Here is a 14,225-nt window from a genome sequence, read left to right on the forward strand (position 1 = left end):
ATATATATATATATATATATATATATATATATATATATATATAAAAAAATAGTAAATATATGCAAGCACAAGTAGGAAGATGTATTTAATTATTAAAGGTAAAAGTACACAATGAAGAAAATGTTAAATCAACTTAATAAATCACAATGATTTAACTAATTAAAAGGAAAAGCAGTAATGTTCTGACTCATACAGCTATTAATATAGTTTCTGATTATTTTTTTAATCAATTGACTTATTGTTTCAGCTGCACCTGCATATTTCCATATGGTTTACGTGCAAAAATCTTATTGCAGTGGAGTGAAAATGACAGTATTTCCCTCTGAGGAGTAGTGGCGCAGAAGCAGACAGTGGCATGAGATCAAAATACTCAAGTAAAGTACTGCACATTTGTACTAAAGTGCAGTACTTGAGTAAATATATTTGTGTTTCCTTGTGTTGGACAAACAATATGGGATCAGTAAAAATGAGATGTTTTAAACCACTCATAAAATGTTTTGAACTTGAAAAGAGCTAAAATAAGAAAACACTGGTGAACCCCACAAATCTGTGGGTACTGAGAACTAATCATGGATCTGAACAAAAATAAGGAACTGTGTTGTTTTTCTGCAGGAGGCCCATTGTTGCCAGATGTTTACTGGATCTGATAAATAAATAAATTAAATGTGTCCCTCCAGGTTGTTGGAAACCCTGATCACCAGTCATGTCAAACTTGAGTGGGAAGGTCCAGACCGTCCTGGGTCTCGTGGATCCAGACCAGCTGGGCCGCACCATGACCCACGAGCACCTGACCATGAGCTTTGAGTGCTGCTACTTTCCCCCTCCTGCGGGTGATGAAGCGGTGGCGGAGAACCCGTTCCAGATGCAGCACATGCACTGGCTGCGACAGTACCCCTACAGCTGCCACGAGAACCTGCTGCTGCAGCAGGAGACGGCCGCCGTGCGGGACGAGCTGCTGGCCTACAGGAAGGCCGGCGGGGGCACGATAGTGGAGAACACCACCACGGGCATCCAAAGGGACCTGCCCACTCTGAAGCAGCTGGCCAAGGACACCGGGGTCCACGTCATCGCAGGAGCAGGGTTCTACGTGGACTGCACGCACACTGAGGCCACAAAGAGAATGAGTGTGGAGAAGGTGAGGACCAGGCTGAGTGTAGCAACCATTTTGCCCCAAATCTGAACATTTGTGTCAGAAGGTTTGAGTCAGTTTGAACCATATTACAGTGCACCACTCGCACTGAATGTCTCCGTCGTAAGATACCAAGAACGTCCTGCATGAAGTTACATCACCCATTCTTTCAGCACATTCTGTGTTTGTGATTTCTATTGTATCTTGTGATCGATTTGAACGGGTCTCTGGCTGCTCTGTTTAGCCCTGGAGTGGTGACGCACTGATAATGTGCATGTAATCGTCATGGATATTTAGACATTATCACCCGAACCTAAGAAGTTATAAAAGAGTCATTTTAATGCTCTAATATGTCAGTGACTACTCATAAAGCGTCCTCATTATCTGCCCATCAGCTCACAGACATCATCGTCAGCGAGGTGGTTCATGGCGCCGACGGCACAGACATCCGCTGTGGCGTGATCGGAGAGATCGGCACCGGCTGGCCCATCACGGAGAGCGAGACAAAGGTGCTCAGGGCCACAGCTCACGCCCAGGCCCAGCTCGGCTGCCCCGTCATCATCCATCCCGGCAGGAATCCTGCCGCTCCGGCTGAAGTCGTCCGGATTCTTCAGGAGGCTGGCGGTGACATCAGCAAAACTGTCATGTCACACCTGGACAGGTGGGAAGTCTCTGGTAACAGTTAGTTGATCAGGCTGTTAGAACTTTTTATTTGGTAATCCAATAAGCCTCACTACTTCCTGTCCCATAGCCCCTCCCTGACATTTATGTTTCCCATTAAATAATTAATTGATGTCATCAGGTCCCACGTGAATATCTGCAGCTCTGTCGGCACTGAGAGAAAAACATTCATCTTCCTCTTTGGTGTCAAAAGTCGATCCAGCAGATAACCTTGGATTTCTGACCTGATGGCACGCAGTGTGAAACGCACACGCAGATACAGGCTGAATAGTTTCCTCATTTTATCCTCATACAGTCATGTGTTCGTTGACCTTAAGCATAGTAATGTTTAATAGTTATTATGATGTGATGTGTTAATGTTAAAGTATTTTTCTAGAGTTGGCAAAAGTCACTTTAAATCTTGATATTGATGAGTGTGATTTCAGATTATCAAAAGCTGTGAAAATGAGACACAATCCAATAACACAAAGGCAATTTTTAAAGTGCAAACATTCTTAAACTTCTAGTTTGTTTGTATTTTTTCAAGAGGAAATCCAGCAGATTTGCTCCTCCCCCTCATTTGTCTCGTCACTTTTCATCACTGGAAACATTTTCTGAGCTGAGCTTGTAGCAAAGGAGTCTTGTTCGCAGTAAACAGAAACGATCAGCATCCTCGTGCAGCAAGAAACTTTAAATGTTTGGGGACATAAAATCTCTGGAGATCAGTTTACGCAGACGTGTTCTTTAAAAAGAGTGAAAGCTGAAAACAGTCACCTTAATCTGTAGCTGATTTATGGGTCACATATTTAAGTACGATAAAGTAGCATGAAAGTTTATGATATACATTCAGTAAGAGAATTAAAACACAGATTTTGCCCTGTGATATCAGTGAACATGATAACTCCACAGTATTTTTTAGATCTGCTTTTCCGATTCAACAAATTATTTTAGTCACTGCTGTGCTGGTCGCTGATACTTTTATAGTCTATAGGCAAGTTACAGGAATTGCACTGAATTTAATTCTGCATAAAAATGAAATTCAACGTTTTAAAAAACAGGCAGGGAGACAGTGTGAACTTTCTCTTTTGAAATGCAGCATGTATCGCAGAGATACTCGATGTTCCTTGCCCACGGGCCACTTTTGCAAAATGACAGGAGGCCAGGGGCCAGTTCATAAACAAACAATGATAATATTTATCAGTATATGTAATAAATAAATTGCCTGTTGTCAGCCTTTCGATGTTTGCTGTACGCAGAGATGTTTCTCTCTCTGTGGGATTCTCCCCTGACTCTTTTTATAATAGACAAGCTCTATTTTTTGCTTTTTAAGCACTCTGGCATCTTATTTACATTCATTCATTCATTTTTCATAACCACTTATCCTGTTAGGGGTCAGGGGGGGGCGGGCGACTGACACTGGGTGAGAGGCAGGGTTCACCCTGGACAGGTCACCAGACTATCACAGGGCTGACACATAGAGACAGACAACCATTCACACTCACATTCACACCTACGGACAATTTAGAGTCACCAATTAATTACAATTATTTACATCCAAAGTACAAAAAAAAAAGAGCATCACTGACGTATCACCTTCATTTCAGTAACTTTCTCATCTCTTCCTGCAGGACCATATTTGATGAGGGTGAACTGCTGGAGTTTGCAAAGCTGGGGAGCTACCTGGAGTACGATCTGTTTGGAACGGAGATGCTGAACTACCCGTATAACCAGGACATTGACATGCCCAGTGACTGCCAGAGAGTGAAGGCGTGAGTGACGCTGTTAAACTTGTCTTTGCAGTGCCATTTTTTTGATTAGACATGCCATGAGTGAACACAAGTGTGACCGCGCTGATTTGTCCAGACCTGACAGTTTAATATGAACTCAGTGTCCAAATTTAAGATCAGATCCATTTTAAATTAGCTTGAGAAAATCCCTTAATATATTCATTAATGATAATGTTTGAGGAGCCACGTCAGGCGTTCAGAGCCAAATGCTGCTTTTGGGTTTTAATCCATGTGGAGAGAAGAGCGCGTCCTACAGTGTTTTCACACAAACTGTGAGACACTAATCTCCCACTGCAGCGGAGGGAGGAGTGTGTGTCAACAGGACGGGTGATGAATGACCGGCCACATGTTTGTCTGCACATACAAAAAAACCTGGTTTAACAACACATTAGGGCATATTGGCAAATATTCTTAACAGAAGTAAACTGTGTTGTGTTTAAGGCCCCTCGTTTCTCACGGTTTCTTTGTTCACGCTCAGCTTGGCGTTCCTCGTGAAGGAGGGCTACGAGGACAAGATGCTGGTCGCGCACGACATCCACACCAAGAACCGTCTCACCAAGTACGGCGGCCACGGCTACTCTCACATCCTGAGGAACATTGTGCCGAAGATGCTGACGAGGGGCATTTCGCAGCACCAGGTGGATAAGATCCTCATCGACAACCCGAAACACTGGCTGACCTTCAAATAAAGCAAAGAGAGGGACCAAAGGGAGGTGTCGTGATGCAGCCATTATTTTATCCTGAGGTGGCCTAACACTCCACAATAAATACTGTCATATCTTTTCAATAATCGCAGTCCAAACTCATTTCTGAAAGTGCTTTTGGGCGCTTAAACCAAAGAGCTCAGTGTTTATGTATCAGTTTATCTTTAATGTCAACGTTCTTAATTTTTCAGTGTAGCAAAATGTTCTGTAGCTTTGTCTTTCCAATGGAAAATAATTACAGGCTGCTGTTTCATCCAGCTGAAAGACTTTTTACAGAGGCCCTCATTAATTAAAAGTTGATTTTATATTTGTGCTTCTACATTATTCACTTTGTAAGCAAATAATAGGAAAGAGCCTCGCAGGATCACAGTGCCTCTCATTTGCAGTCTTGTTTTGGTCCCATTTATGTTATAAAAAATAGCTTTTCCTCGCCTGCAGAAACACAATCCAAAACAAATATTTCCCTTCGTCTGGAGGTGCTGTCTACAGCGGTGCTCACAGTTATGGTGCTAATAGATTTGTCAATGTCAACGTCGTTGCTGTCTTTGTATTTGTTGGTGATGGTTTCTGCAAACATGTTTTATGGGATGAAAATAATGAGCATGTTAGTAATCAGTATGCCGCTCTGCTCTCGACACAGTGCGGCTGTGTTAGATGAGTTGTCCTGTTGCCCCTCAGTGGGTGTCTGGGTGTCTATGGGAGGCTGACTGGATGAAGGACATGTTCTCCTCTCATCTGGGAACAGGTGGCCTCACAGGGTGACTTCACCACATGATCAATGGCGTGATCGCCACAAGTGACTGTGCGCTGTGAAAAACTCTGCAACTTTGATTAATCTTCGGAGAGGATTACAAAGTGAGCCAGAGGATTTTAATTTTTACATGATATTTTACACATTAGCAGACAGTCTTGACAGTCAGGCAGATCGATGCACGCCGAGGAAACATTTCTGTCAGTGTGACTGTCCAGTTTTGTGACGGTGACTAAACCACCAGACCACCCTGTTGCCCCGACCAGCTGTCGTACTGAGACAAGGAGAAATGAGTTACAATGATAATATTTGAGACAGTGCTTCAGTATGAACATCAGAATGGCCCTTTACAGATTCTTTAAAGAGTTTTTATGCTGCACAGAGTTGAAATGTCATTTTTTCTAAGCATGCATCACTACAGCTGTTAACATTTTGACTTAAAATCCAACAACTGTCAAATATTTTTTGAAAATAAAGCACACATGTGGACTAACAACACTGTGAACAGCGTGGTGATTATGTGAGTATAATTTCAGCATCTATTATTCAGTGCCAAAGGTCAATACATTGAACTTTCAGTCTACACTCACTCAGTATGTTACACAGCAGCATGTACAGTATGTCTGACATATCAGCGAACTTAATTAGTGAAGCTAAACAGTTAATTCAGGGTGCAATAGCGACACTAAACAGTCTGACAGGCGCACAATTCAACGCTGTACACTTCAAAAATCATGATTCTGTAATTACACTGTGAAGCTCTTCAGTACAGCTCTTATCTTTTTTTCAGCATGACGTCCTCCACATCTTTTTGGATTCTTTTGCAAAATGGAAATGGTGAGCTCTGCCTCTAATAATCCAACTGACACTGAATCGAGCATGAGCAGTGAAGCAAGCTATATGCAGAGCAGACCCCCCCCCCTCAGCGGATCTTTGCCGTGTTTCAATCAGCGTACAACATGAAGCCGGAGAAGGTGCTGTACTTGTTGTTGTTGCCCCCGTGCGCCTTCCCGCCGTCCAGCTTGATGTAAATCTCGTCCCCGGGCTCGAGGTGCAGGACAACACTGTTACTGGCGTAGTCGTAGTTCTGGTCGGCGTCTTGGGCGATGGCACTGGCTCTCACCTGGAAAGCAAAATGGACATTGCTTCTGATAAAGCGTGCCTTTATTTTGAAATCAGGACCGCGGACAGCTCCTTTTTTAATTTTTAGTTTTTAAATGTCCGGGAAATATCTTTATATATATAATATTCTTGGAGTCTCTGTTTAGGTGCAACCGCGCGTAAAACGTGTGCGTAAAGTACAAAACTGTTCAATCGACTGTGTTTACACTGTGCATCATAAATAAATACTAAAGAAAGCTAAAACAGATCAAAAGATCGTCACATAATTGAACCATGAGGCGTCCTACCTGGTTGTTTTTACAGAGGTCAGCCCACATGCTGGTTCCATCTCCTCCTCGCATCAGCACATGGTAAACAAAGAAGTAAATCCCCGGTATTGAGCAGGTGAATTTCCCTGTGGAGGGGTCGTAGTGATTGCCCAGATTTGTCACCACGTCGTCAAATTTCAACACTTCATATCCCTCGTGCTGCTTCTTCAGTCCTGCATAAAACGCAATCTTTGGGATGGTGTTGTAAGTGGCAGCGCTGATGGCACCGTTGGGCCCGTTTGCTCCGGGTGGACCCGGGGGGCCCGGTACCCCTCTCTCTCCCGGCGGACCAGCAGGTCCAGGTGGTCCGGGCTCGCCAACCGGACCCCTGGGACCCATCCTCCCGACGCGTCCCGGCTCTCCTTGAGGACCCTGGATGAACGTCGGAAGCGACTGAACCAGGCGGTTGTCTTTGATCGGGTTGGTTGCCTTTGCGGTGGCCGTGGCTGCGGTCCCGTGGGAATCGCACACCATTTGACAGGACCCGAGCATCTCGTAGCGGGCAGGAGTCCCGGCGGTGTTCACCACGACCGGGATAAGAACCACCAACACCAGCATCAGCGCGACACCACAAACACCAGTTGCGATCATCTGCGCTCTGCGGATTCGCTGTGTTCTCCGGAGCGGATGGTCTTCCAGCCTGCTTGTGGGCGATATTTTTGCAGAGGGAAGAATTTCACCTGCTCTTGTTTTATACCGCAACTTTTGGAGATAAAATAGTCCTTTAAGTGTTTATGCGCAAAAGTAACCATCCACAACTTTTACGCGCTGCGGTATCCGTCCGACTGTTTCATCTCCACTTTTCTCACTGCAAGAAAAACAACAACAAAAGACTTTGTGAGACAGAAAAACTGCACAATCTGCGTTATGTGGATATGCAGCACAAAGTCAGCTGCACAAGTTTGTGCCCACCACTGTGCCACAGGAGAGACTGGGCTAGAATGAACCGTTAGCCGCTTCAGTGTTTGGAGAGTGAGGGGCGGGGTGGAGGTGATGGATGGGATAGAATCCATGCATTTCTTCAATCAAGGGAGAGGAAGGGAGAAATATACAAACACTGATGCAACTTTGAGGCTCTGAAACGTGATTGCTTTATATGATGTATTTGCAGAGTCAGGGAGCTCCTTTATATCATTTAACACATCACTTTTTCCAATGATGACTTACATCCCACAACATGTTATTAGAACTCATCCAAACAGCTCTAAAGGTCTTAAGCATAATTAGGCCCATTAAAGACAAAAAGCTATACTCCTTTGGCACCTGGTCACACCTCAGTGGCTCCCTGTGTCCAATTTATCACTTGGAGAAAATCTATAGAGCCACTGAAAGGAAGGGGGGAGTCACTAGGAGCTGGCAGTGAAGGATGACTTCACCCAAATATACTGATGAAATGACTGAATGCTGAGACATTTAGATGGAAAAATAGGTTGAAATCACTCAATTAATTACCAAGTTAAACATCTGAATCGTTGTGATATTGTAAAATCAGCCTAAATAATTAACAGGTTCAGTTAAAATCACAGCTGAATTTTCACTTATTAATAAAATGATCCAAACAGTCCATATTGATTTCTAAGATTTAAAACAAAATGTCCTGTCCGAGTAAAACTTCAGCTCATCGGGTTTTGTGAGGTTTGAGTGATGAGGGGCTAATCCTTGTTGAGGAGGGCAGATGATGATGTGCTCATGAATGCAGAGGCTGTCACTCTGTTTCGATGGCACCTCGCTGCCAGGTGGAGAGATAGATGAAGAGAAAGGAAAAACACAGATAGCCTTGTTTGTTTGGGTGGAGCGAGGCTTTGATTGCAGCCCGAATCACAAATGCAGCCGTGTGTTTGTTGATTCATGGTCTCAAAAAGTGCCAGACTGAACCGCTGACACTCTTAAAAGACAGAGTTTAAAGGGCTGCAAACATTAATAATGGGTCTATTACTTTACTTATATTAAATGATCTTATTCTGTCACAGAAGATATTGTTAAAAGTCATCAAATGTATGTGCATGCACATCTCATCTGGCTTGTACTCACCAAGTTTTGATATTTTTTATACATTTATCACAAAGATAATATTAATAATACAAACAATGACAGCCAGAGAGAAAGTTGGCAATGGCGTACATCCTGTTCAAGTATGTCAATGACGAATAAGGCAAAGGCAAAGGAAATGTATTTATATAGTGCATTTCATACCCAAAGGCAACCCAAAGGGCTTTAAAGATTTGTCAAGTCAAAGTTCATTGCAGCCCAATCACAAAGCATGCCTCAAAGGGCTGCACAAATAGTAATTCCAATTCAATTTCAAATAAGCAAACTAATGAACGAGTATTCTCCAAAAAATTCAAGGCAAAAACTTTAACAAAACTAATGTACAAACAGGAAAAGGAAAGAATATGTTTTTGGCACTTGAGTCAGAAAGAGATGAAGACGTCTGCTTCAGAAGAACATTTGTAATCATGTCGCTGGAAATATATTGAATATAATCAGTCGACATAATCAATGAAGAGAAACGTCATTTTATCATATTTTTAAGAGACGAAGAGACGCCAGTAAATTTTTGTTTCTCCATTTGAAGACACATCACGGCCTTCTTTAGTAGTCGTATAAAAGATGGAGGACAGGTGGCCTTCCAAGGTACAAATGCTTTGTTCTGTTGGAGGTGCATCAATTATAGCCATACATGGATTTGGATTTGTTCCTTTGCTTTTACATGAGAACATTTCCAGTAGTGAGGTACAGACAGTATTTGAAGACATGCATAATCAGACCATGTGGCCCACTGCTTCTGGTGACTGGTGACATCAGAGTTTGGATATATATTTTGGCCTATTTTTGCCTTTACCAAGGAGGTAATGTTTTCAGGTTTGTTTGTTTGTTTGTTTGTTTGTTTGTCATCAGGATTACAGAACAAATATCCGGCCCAGTTTCCATGAAACATGGTGGCAGGGTGTCGGTATGGGCCAAAGAAGACCCGTTAACTTTTGGATCTGAATCACAGTGAGGATATACAAATTATTTTTCACTTCTGTTAACATTGCAAGATAGGGCATTTGACTTTTGGCCGAGTGACACTTAGTGCTCTGATAAAATAGAGATGGTGAGCTACTTTAAACTGGAGCATGTACTATACAAGATAGATGAGGATTTATTCACCCATTCACACACTGGTGGCAGAGGCTACCATACTTGGTTGAACATTTTGCTTATGAAGACACTAATAATTTGGTGTTCCAGCGATACTTCATGTGGACTGGAGGAGCCAGGGATCAACTCGCCAAGCTTCCGATGAGTGGATGACACGCTCTGCCTCCTGAGCCACATCCGCCCCGCCTGAATGACAAGACTGCTGATCCACCTGGTGTCAGGGATAATCAAGTCAAGGCCTTGCTCCTGTGCAACTTTTGTATTTGACGTTGTTGGAGATTGAGCTGCAGACCGTGAGATGTGACCTTAAAAGCTGATATAAACAATGATTTTACAGTGACAATGTGAAGTGTAATGTGTCGTTCGCAGTGACAAATCTAACAAGAAGCATCAGCACATGGCAGTTCTGTCAGTTCTACAGAGCGTTTTAGTACCTATTAAGTCAATGTTTTGATTTTTAGGCAACTTTACTTTTTTATTCACTTTTTCTGCCCTCACTAGTTTCATTTCCAAACACAGCAGACAGCTGTTTTCAAGCCTGAACAAAACCACAGTACGCCAGAGTCAGCGACTACATTTAGCAGCTAGCCAGACAATTCGCTCATGAGTTTGCAGAGACCAGAGAGCTAAAAGCAGCGTGAACACTCGACTTGCATTTGTGTAGAAACACAGCTCCAAATTAATGCTAATGATGCTTCATATGCGCTAACTGTTTGCTAACACATTCGCCACATCAGCTTTATAAGCGATAATACTCTATTGTAAGTCAAGTGTCTTTCTGCTGCCCTCTTGTGGCCAAATGTTTGTCAACGCCAGTTTAAAGTTCGATTGTTTTCTTGAGAGTCTAGTGGACAACTACCCTGGAAATCCAGAGTTCTCGCGAGAGCACAATTTGAATTTGCTCAGCGAGTCACTCTGGCAATCAGTAATGATGCTCATTACCCATGCCGTTGGAGCCGAGCTGCACCAATCACATCGGTGTATCTGATATAGGCGGGCCAGAGGCGAGCTAAACAGATGACGACAGCGCTGCGACGACGAAGTCCGGAATCAGTCAGTAAACATTGCAAGATGGCTACGGATGAACACCAGTTGTTTGAAACGGCTTTGGCCGCTACAATGAACGAGTTAGACTTGGCTTTTTCTCTAAAAGAGGAACAGAAGACGGCGCTCGAATCTTTCCTTTGCAAGAAGGACGTTTTTGCTGTTTTGCCGACCGGATACGGCAAGAGTCTAATCTACCAGTTAGCTCCGCTGGTAGCGCTCTGGATACGTCACCCCGTGTATTGTTCTGATTGGTCGTAGTGTTATCCAATTGCGTGCAGTGATATTTACAAATGCATGCTTGGTGCCGCCCCTCGAGTTGGGCCATTTTCATTACTCATGGCCAGACCCTGAATCTGTCTAGATTTGGGCCTGGATTTCCAGGCTAGTGGACAATATTGCTGCTGTATGAAAGGTCTAGGTAATAAAATTTGGAGAGAACAAAATCTGTGTCCAACTTTGATCTTGTTGTAAACATACAAATGAATTTGATCCCAGTTTAAATTTCTTATTGGAGGCCACCGGAAAAAGATCTTTATTCGGACACACCTGCGCCATGTCTGTGTGGGTGGCAATGTTGGCCTTTCTGTCAGTTGGTCCACCACTTTGATCCAGGCTGAAATATCTTTCAGTCTGGTTCAATTTATTTGGTAAATTGCTATGAAATTTCGTAGAAACATCTGTGCATGGTCCCTTGACAACATATCCTGCTGTCTGTGGTGATCGACTGACTTTTCCTCTGGCGATGCCATGAGGTTTGCGGCTTTGAGTGAAAAATCTCTGGACAACTGAATGGATTGCCATGAAATTTGGTGCACACATTTATGTCTCCACAGGATGGATTCTAATAACTTTGTCAATCCCTTTTTGTAGTAGCCTTTATCATGTCAAATTTATAGCTTGTTCAATATTTTAGTTTATGACCAAATACCTTTGACACTAATGTCAAAGGTATTTGGTCAAACTCAACTGTACTTTGTTTTTTGCTAATTAGCACAAAATATTAGCCTGTTAGCATGTTAGCATGCTGAATTAAGATGGTGAACATGGTCAATATTACACCAGCTAAAACCAGCATGCTTGCATTGCCATTGTGAACATTTTAGCATCATGAATGTGGTCTGAGTCTGAGTCAAACTGCAACAAATTATTAAAGATTATAACTACTCTTGTGACACTGGATGCCAATAATTGAGACAAGAAATTTCAGCGTAAAATTCCTCTTACGATTTCGCTTAAAGGTCCAGTGTGTAAGATTTAGGGGGATTTAGTGCCATCTAGTGGTGAGGATTGCACATTGCAACCAGCTGAAATTCCTCCTGGTTAGAATTCCTTTAGTGTTCTTTGTTCAGGAGGTTTTTACCAGGAGCTGAATTATCCGCAGAGGTTTCTTCCTCTCCAAAACAAACAGACCAGGTGATTTAAACCGGAAAGCAGTTCCATGTTACAAATCAGTGTTTCTCTGACGCTGTTTGGGATGTTGGAGATGGGCCACTAGCCTAGCACCTGCTAATGTGTGATCACCTTTCTTCTCTGATAACATAAGATCCAGACATTCAGGAGGTTTTTACCAGGAGCTGAATTATCCACTGAGGTCTCTTCCTCTTTAAAACACACAGACCAGCTGATTTAAACCGGTAAAAACTCTGAATAAACCAGTTTCATGTTAAAAAAAAAAGTTGTTTTCTAGCACTCGTTGCAAAGAGGCTGCTAACTACATTGACTGATGGGGAAAAAGCAAATGGCCCTATCTAGAGCCAGCATTTGGTCTGTCTGTTCGGGGCTACGCTAGAAACATGGCGGTGCAACATGGTAATCTGTGTAGATGAGGACGCTCTCCCTATGTAGATATAAACGGCTCATTCTAAGGTAACGAAAACACAACAGTTCTTATTTTCAGGTGATTGCACACCAAAGAAAACATACTTAGTAAATTCTGTTATATATTTCTGCTAATAAATGCCCCTAAATCCTGCACACTGGATCTTTTAAAGAGGAAAAAACTACACTTATTGGTTGTGTTGATATATTTTAATTTCCTCTTAGTACTTCCTGCTTTCATTTTTTTTGTTAATTCATTGCAGCTGAGTGAGGCTTGTGAGGATGTGTGTGTGATTTTAAAATACATTATCATTCCTAAAAGACCACACGTTTTCTGTGGGATGGGTGTAAAGTGGGAAATAGAATAGTATATAATAGAATAGTATATAAACACTCACACACTCACACACACACAGAAACACAGTGGGACATACTGTGGCGGCTATGAGTCAGTGAGCACTTGTTAGTGGTCAGGCTCTTTCCCTCCAGTTGGCACGAGCCTCCAGTGACTCAGGGAGACTTGTCGACCAGGAGCCAAAGTGAACAGCAGTGTCAAAATCCACCAAAAGCTGTGGGAAGAAGACACAACTTGTATCAGAAAGCTTTTCACAGCATTGCACCAACTGAATCAGAGTGCACCTTTTTTTTTTTTTTTTTTTTTACTTCTGTTTTAAAAATGTGTCCAAAGTTGACTTTCATCACTCTTTTCCAGCAGATCTTAGTCACTCAGCTCACCTCGGATGCCGTATTGAAAGATTCCTCTGGTGGTGGAGAGCGCTGACAGGTTGTTTTGAGTCTCGACTTTGGAGTTCATTTACAACCAGTCAGGCAGGAGTCCTCAGGGAGCCTGATGATTTTTGACATCCGGACAAGCAGATGTTCAGAGGACATGAATAAAACATACAGCCCATCTGACCACAGACCGAAGACTTTGCGAGTGTCTAATGAAATATGAGGCGTGATTTCAATTCACAAAAAAAAAAACAAAAAAAAAAACATCCCTCTGTCAGATAGGCGTGATGCTGCATGAAATATGTATGACATTTATGTGGCCTGACCTGAGTGGCTAAGTAGGGTTCAATTGTGTTTATGACAATCAAAGCGGAGACAGGTTTGTCAAAGAATGTATGTGGTGAATGGGAAGGGAAACTGAATGGACCTCGCATTACCAGCCAGGAATATAAACAGAAATATTATGTGACCATTGACACCCAAGTGTTTATCAACTGATAAAACAGCATGTGTGCCGGGCAACGATAAGATGCATGTCCCTCAGTACTTTTCACACCTTCTGCTCTTTCAGAATATTTGTGTTTTTGCACAGAGACGCTGGTGAATAGGCTGGGCCCAACGGTTCAGCTCAGCAGGGGGGTGGGGGGGTAACAGAATGCGTTACCACACCACCCACTCAAAGCTGGTCCTGTACTGTATTTAAGATGGAGAAGCAATCACAATCATCCAGGGTGGGACTTCAGTTGCATACTGGAGAGCAGGGCTTTTCATTCAAGGGAAAATCAGGGTGATTGTTTTGTTTGATTTCATTATTTGCTTCCAGTTGACGCACGAACAACAACTTTAAAACCTTTATTTTGATTTGTGTGCGTGTCCCTGTGTCAGTGGGCTGCTGTTCTTTTCATTCTCCTTTAGTAGTGTGGGAGGGAGTGCTCTCAGTGTACTCTGCTCTTGTGTGAACTTCTGAAAGAATACACTTAATCCTGATTTGAACATTAATGAAAGCAATGAGCAAGGTTTCAG

At 42.7% G+C, this 14,225-nt stretch overlaps 2 protein-coding genes across 5 annotated transcripts in view; one reads left to right on the forward strand and one right to left on the reverse strand.

The window, feature by feature from the left end:
* pter (phosphotriesterase related) overlaps positions 1-5,527 on the forward strand; it is an 8,226-nt gene extending 2,699 nt beyond the window's left edge. For all 3 annotated transcript variants that reach the window (XM_050074504.1, XM_050074505.1, XM_050074506.1), the window contains exons 2-5: positions 678-1,135; positions 1,525-1,790; positions 3,418-3,558; positions 4,055-5,527. In XM_050074504.1, coding sequence (XP_049930461.1) covers positions 704-1,135; positions 1,525-1,790; positions 3,418-3,558; positions 4,055-4,265 — 1,050 coding nt within the window. In that variant the 5' untranslated portion in view covers positions 678-703 and the 3' untranslated portion in view covers positions 4,266-5,527. The remainder of the gene's footprint in view (positions 1-677; positions 1,136-1,524; positions 1,791-3,417; positions 3,559-4,054) is intronic.
* A 143-nt stretch (positions 5,528-5,670) lies between these two features.
* Positions 5,671-13,306, reverse strand: c1ql3b (complement component 1, q subcomponent-like 3b). Of its 2 annotated transcripts, XM_050074510.1 has the most exons (4): positions 13,206-13,306; positions 12,905-13,039; positions 6,441-7,269; positions 5,671-6,154 (listed from the first exon to the last, which is right to left on the reverse strand). In XM_050074510.1, exons 3-4 carry the CDS (start codon positions 7,050-7,052, stop codon positions 5,975-5,977), a joined length of 792 nt encoding a protein of 263 aa, XP_049930467.1. In that variant the 5' UTR covers positions 7,053-7,269; positions 12,905-13,039; positions 13,206-13,306; the 3' UTR covers positions 5,671-5,974. The 2 variants fall into 2 exon arrangements, with proteins under 2 accessions (XP_049930467.1, XP_049930466.1); XM_050074509.1 differs by lacking the exons at positions 12,905-13,039; positions 13,206-13,306 and having other exon boundaries at positions 6,441-7,393.
* Between the last annotated feature and the right edge of the window lie 919 nt (positions 13,307-14,225).

The sequence above is a fragment of the Epinephelus moara genome, chromosome 21, assembly GCF_006386435.1.
Source record: "Epinephelus moara isolate mb chromosome 21, YSFRI_EMoa_1.0, whole genome shotgun sequence".
Lineage (NCBI taxonomy): Eukaryota > Metazoa > Chordata > Actinopteri > Perciformes > Serranidae > Epinephelus > Epinephelus moara.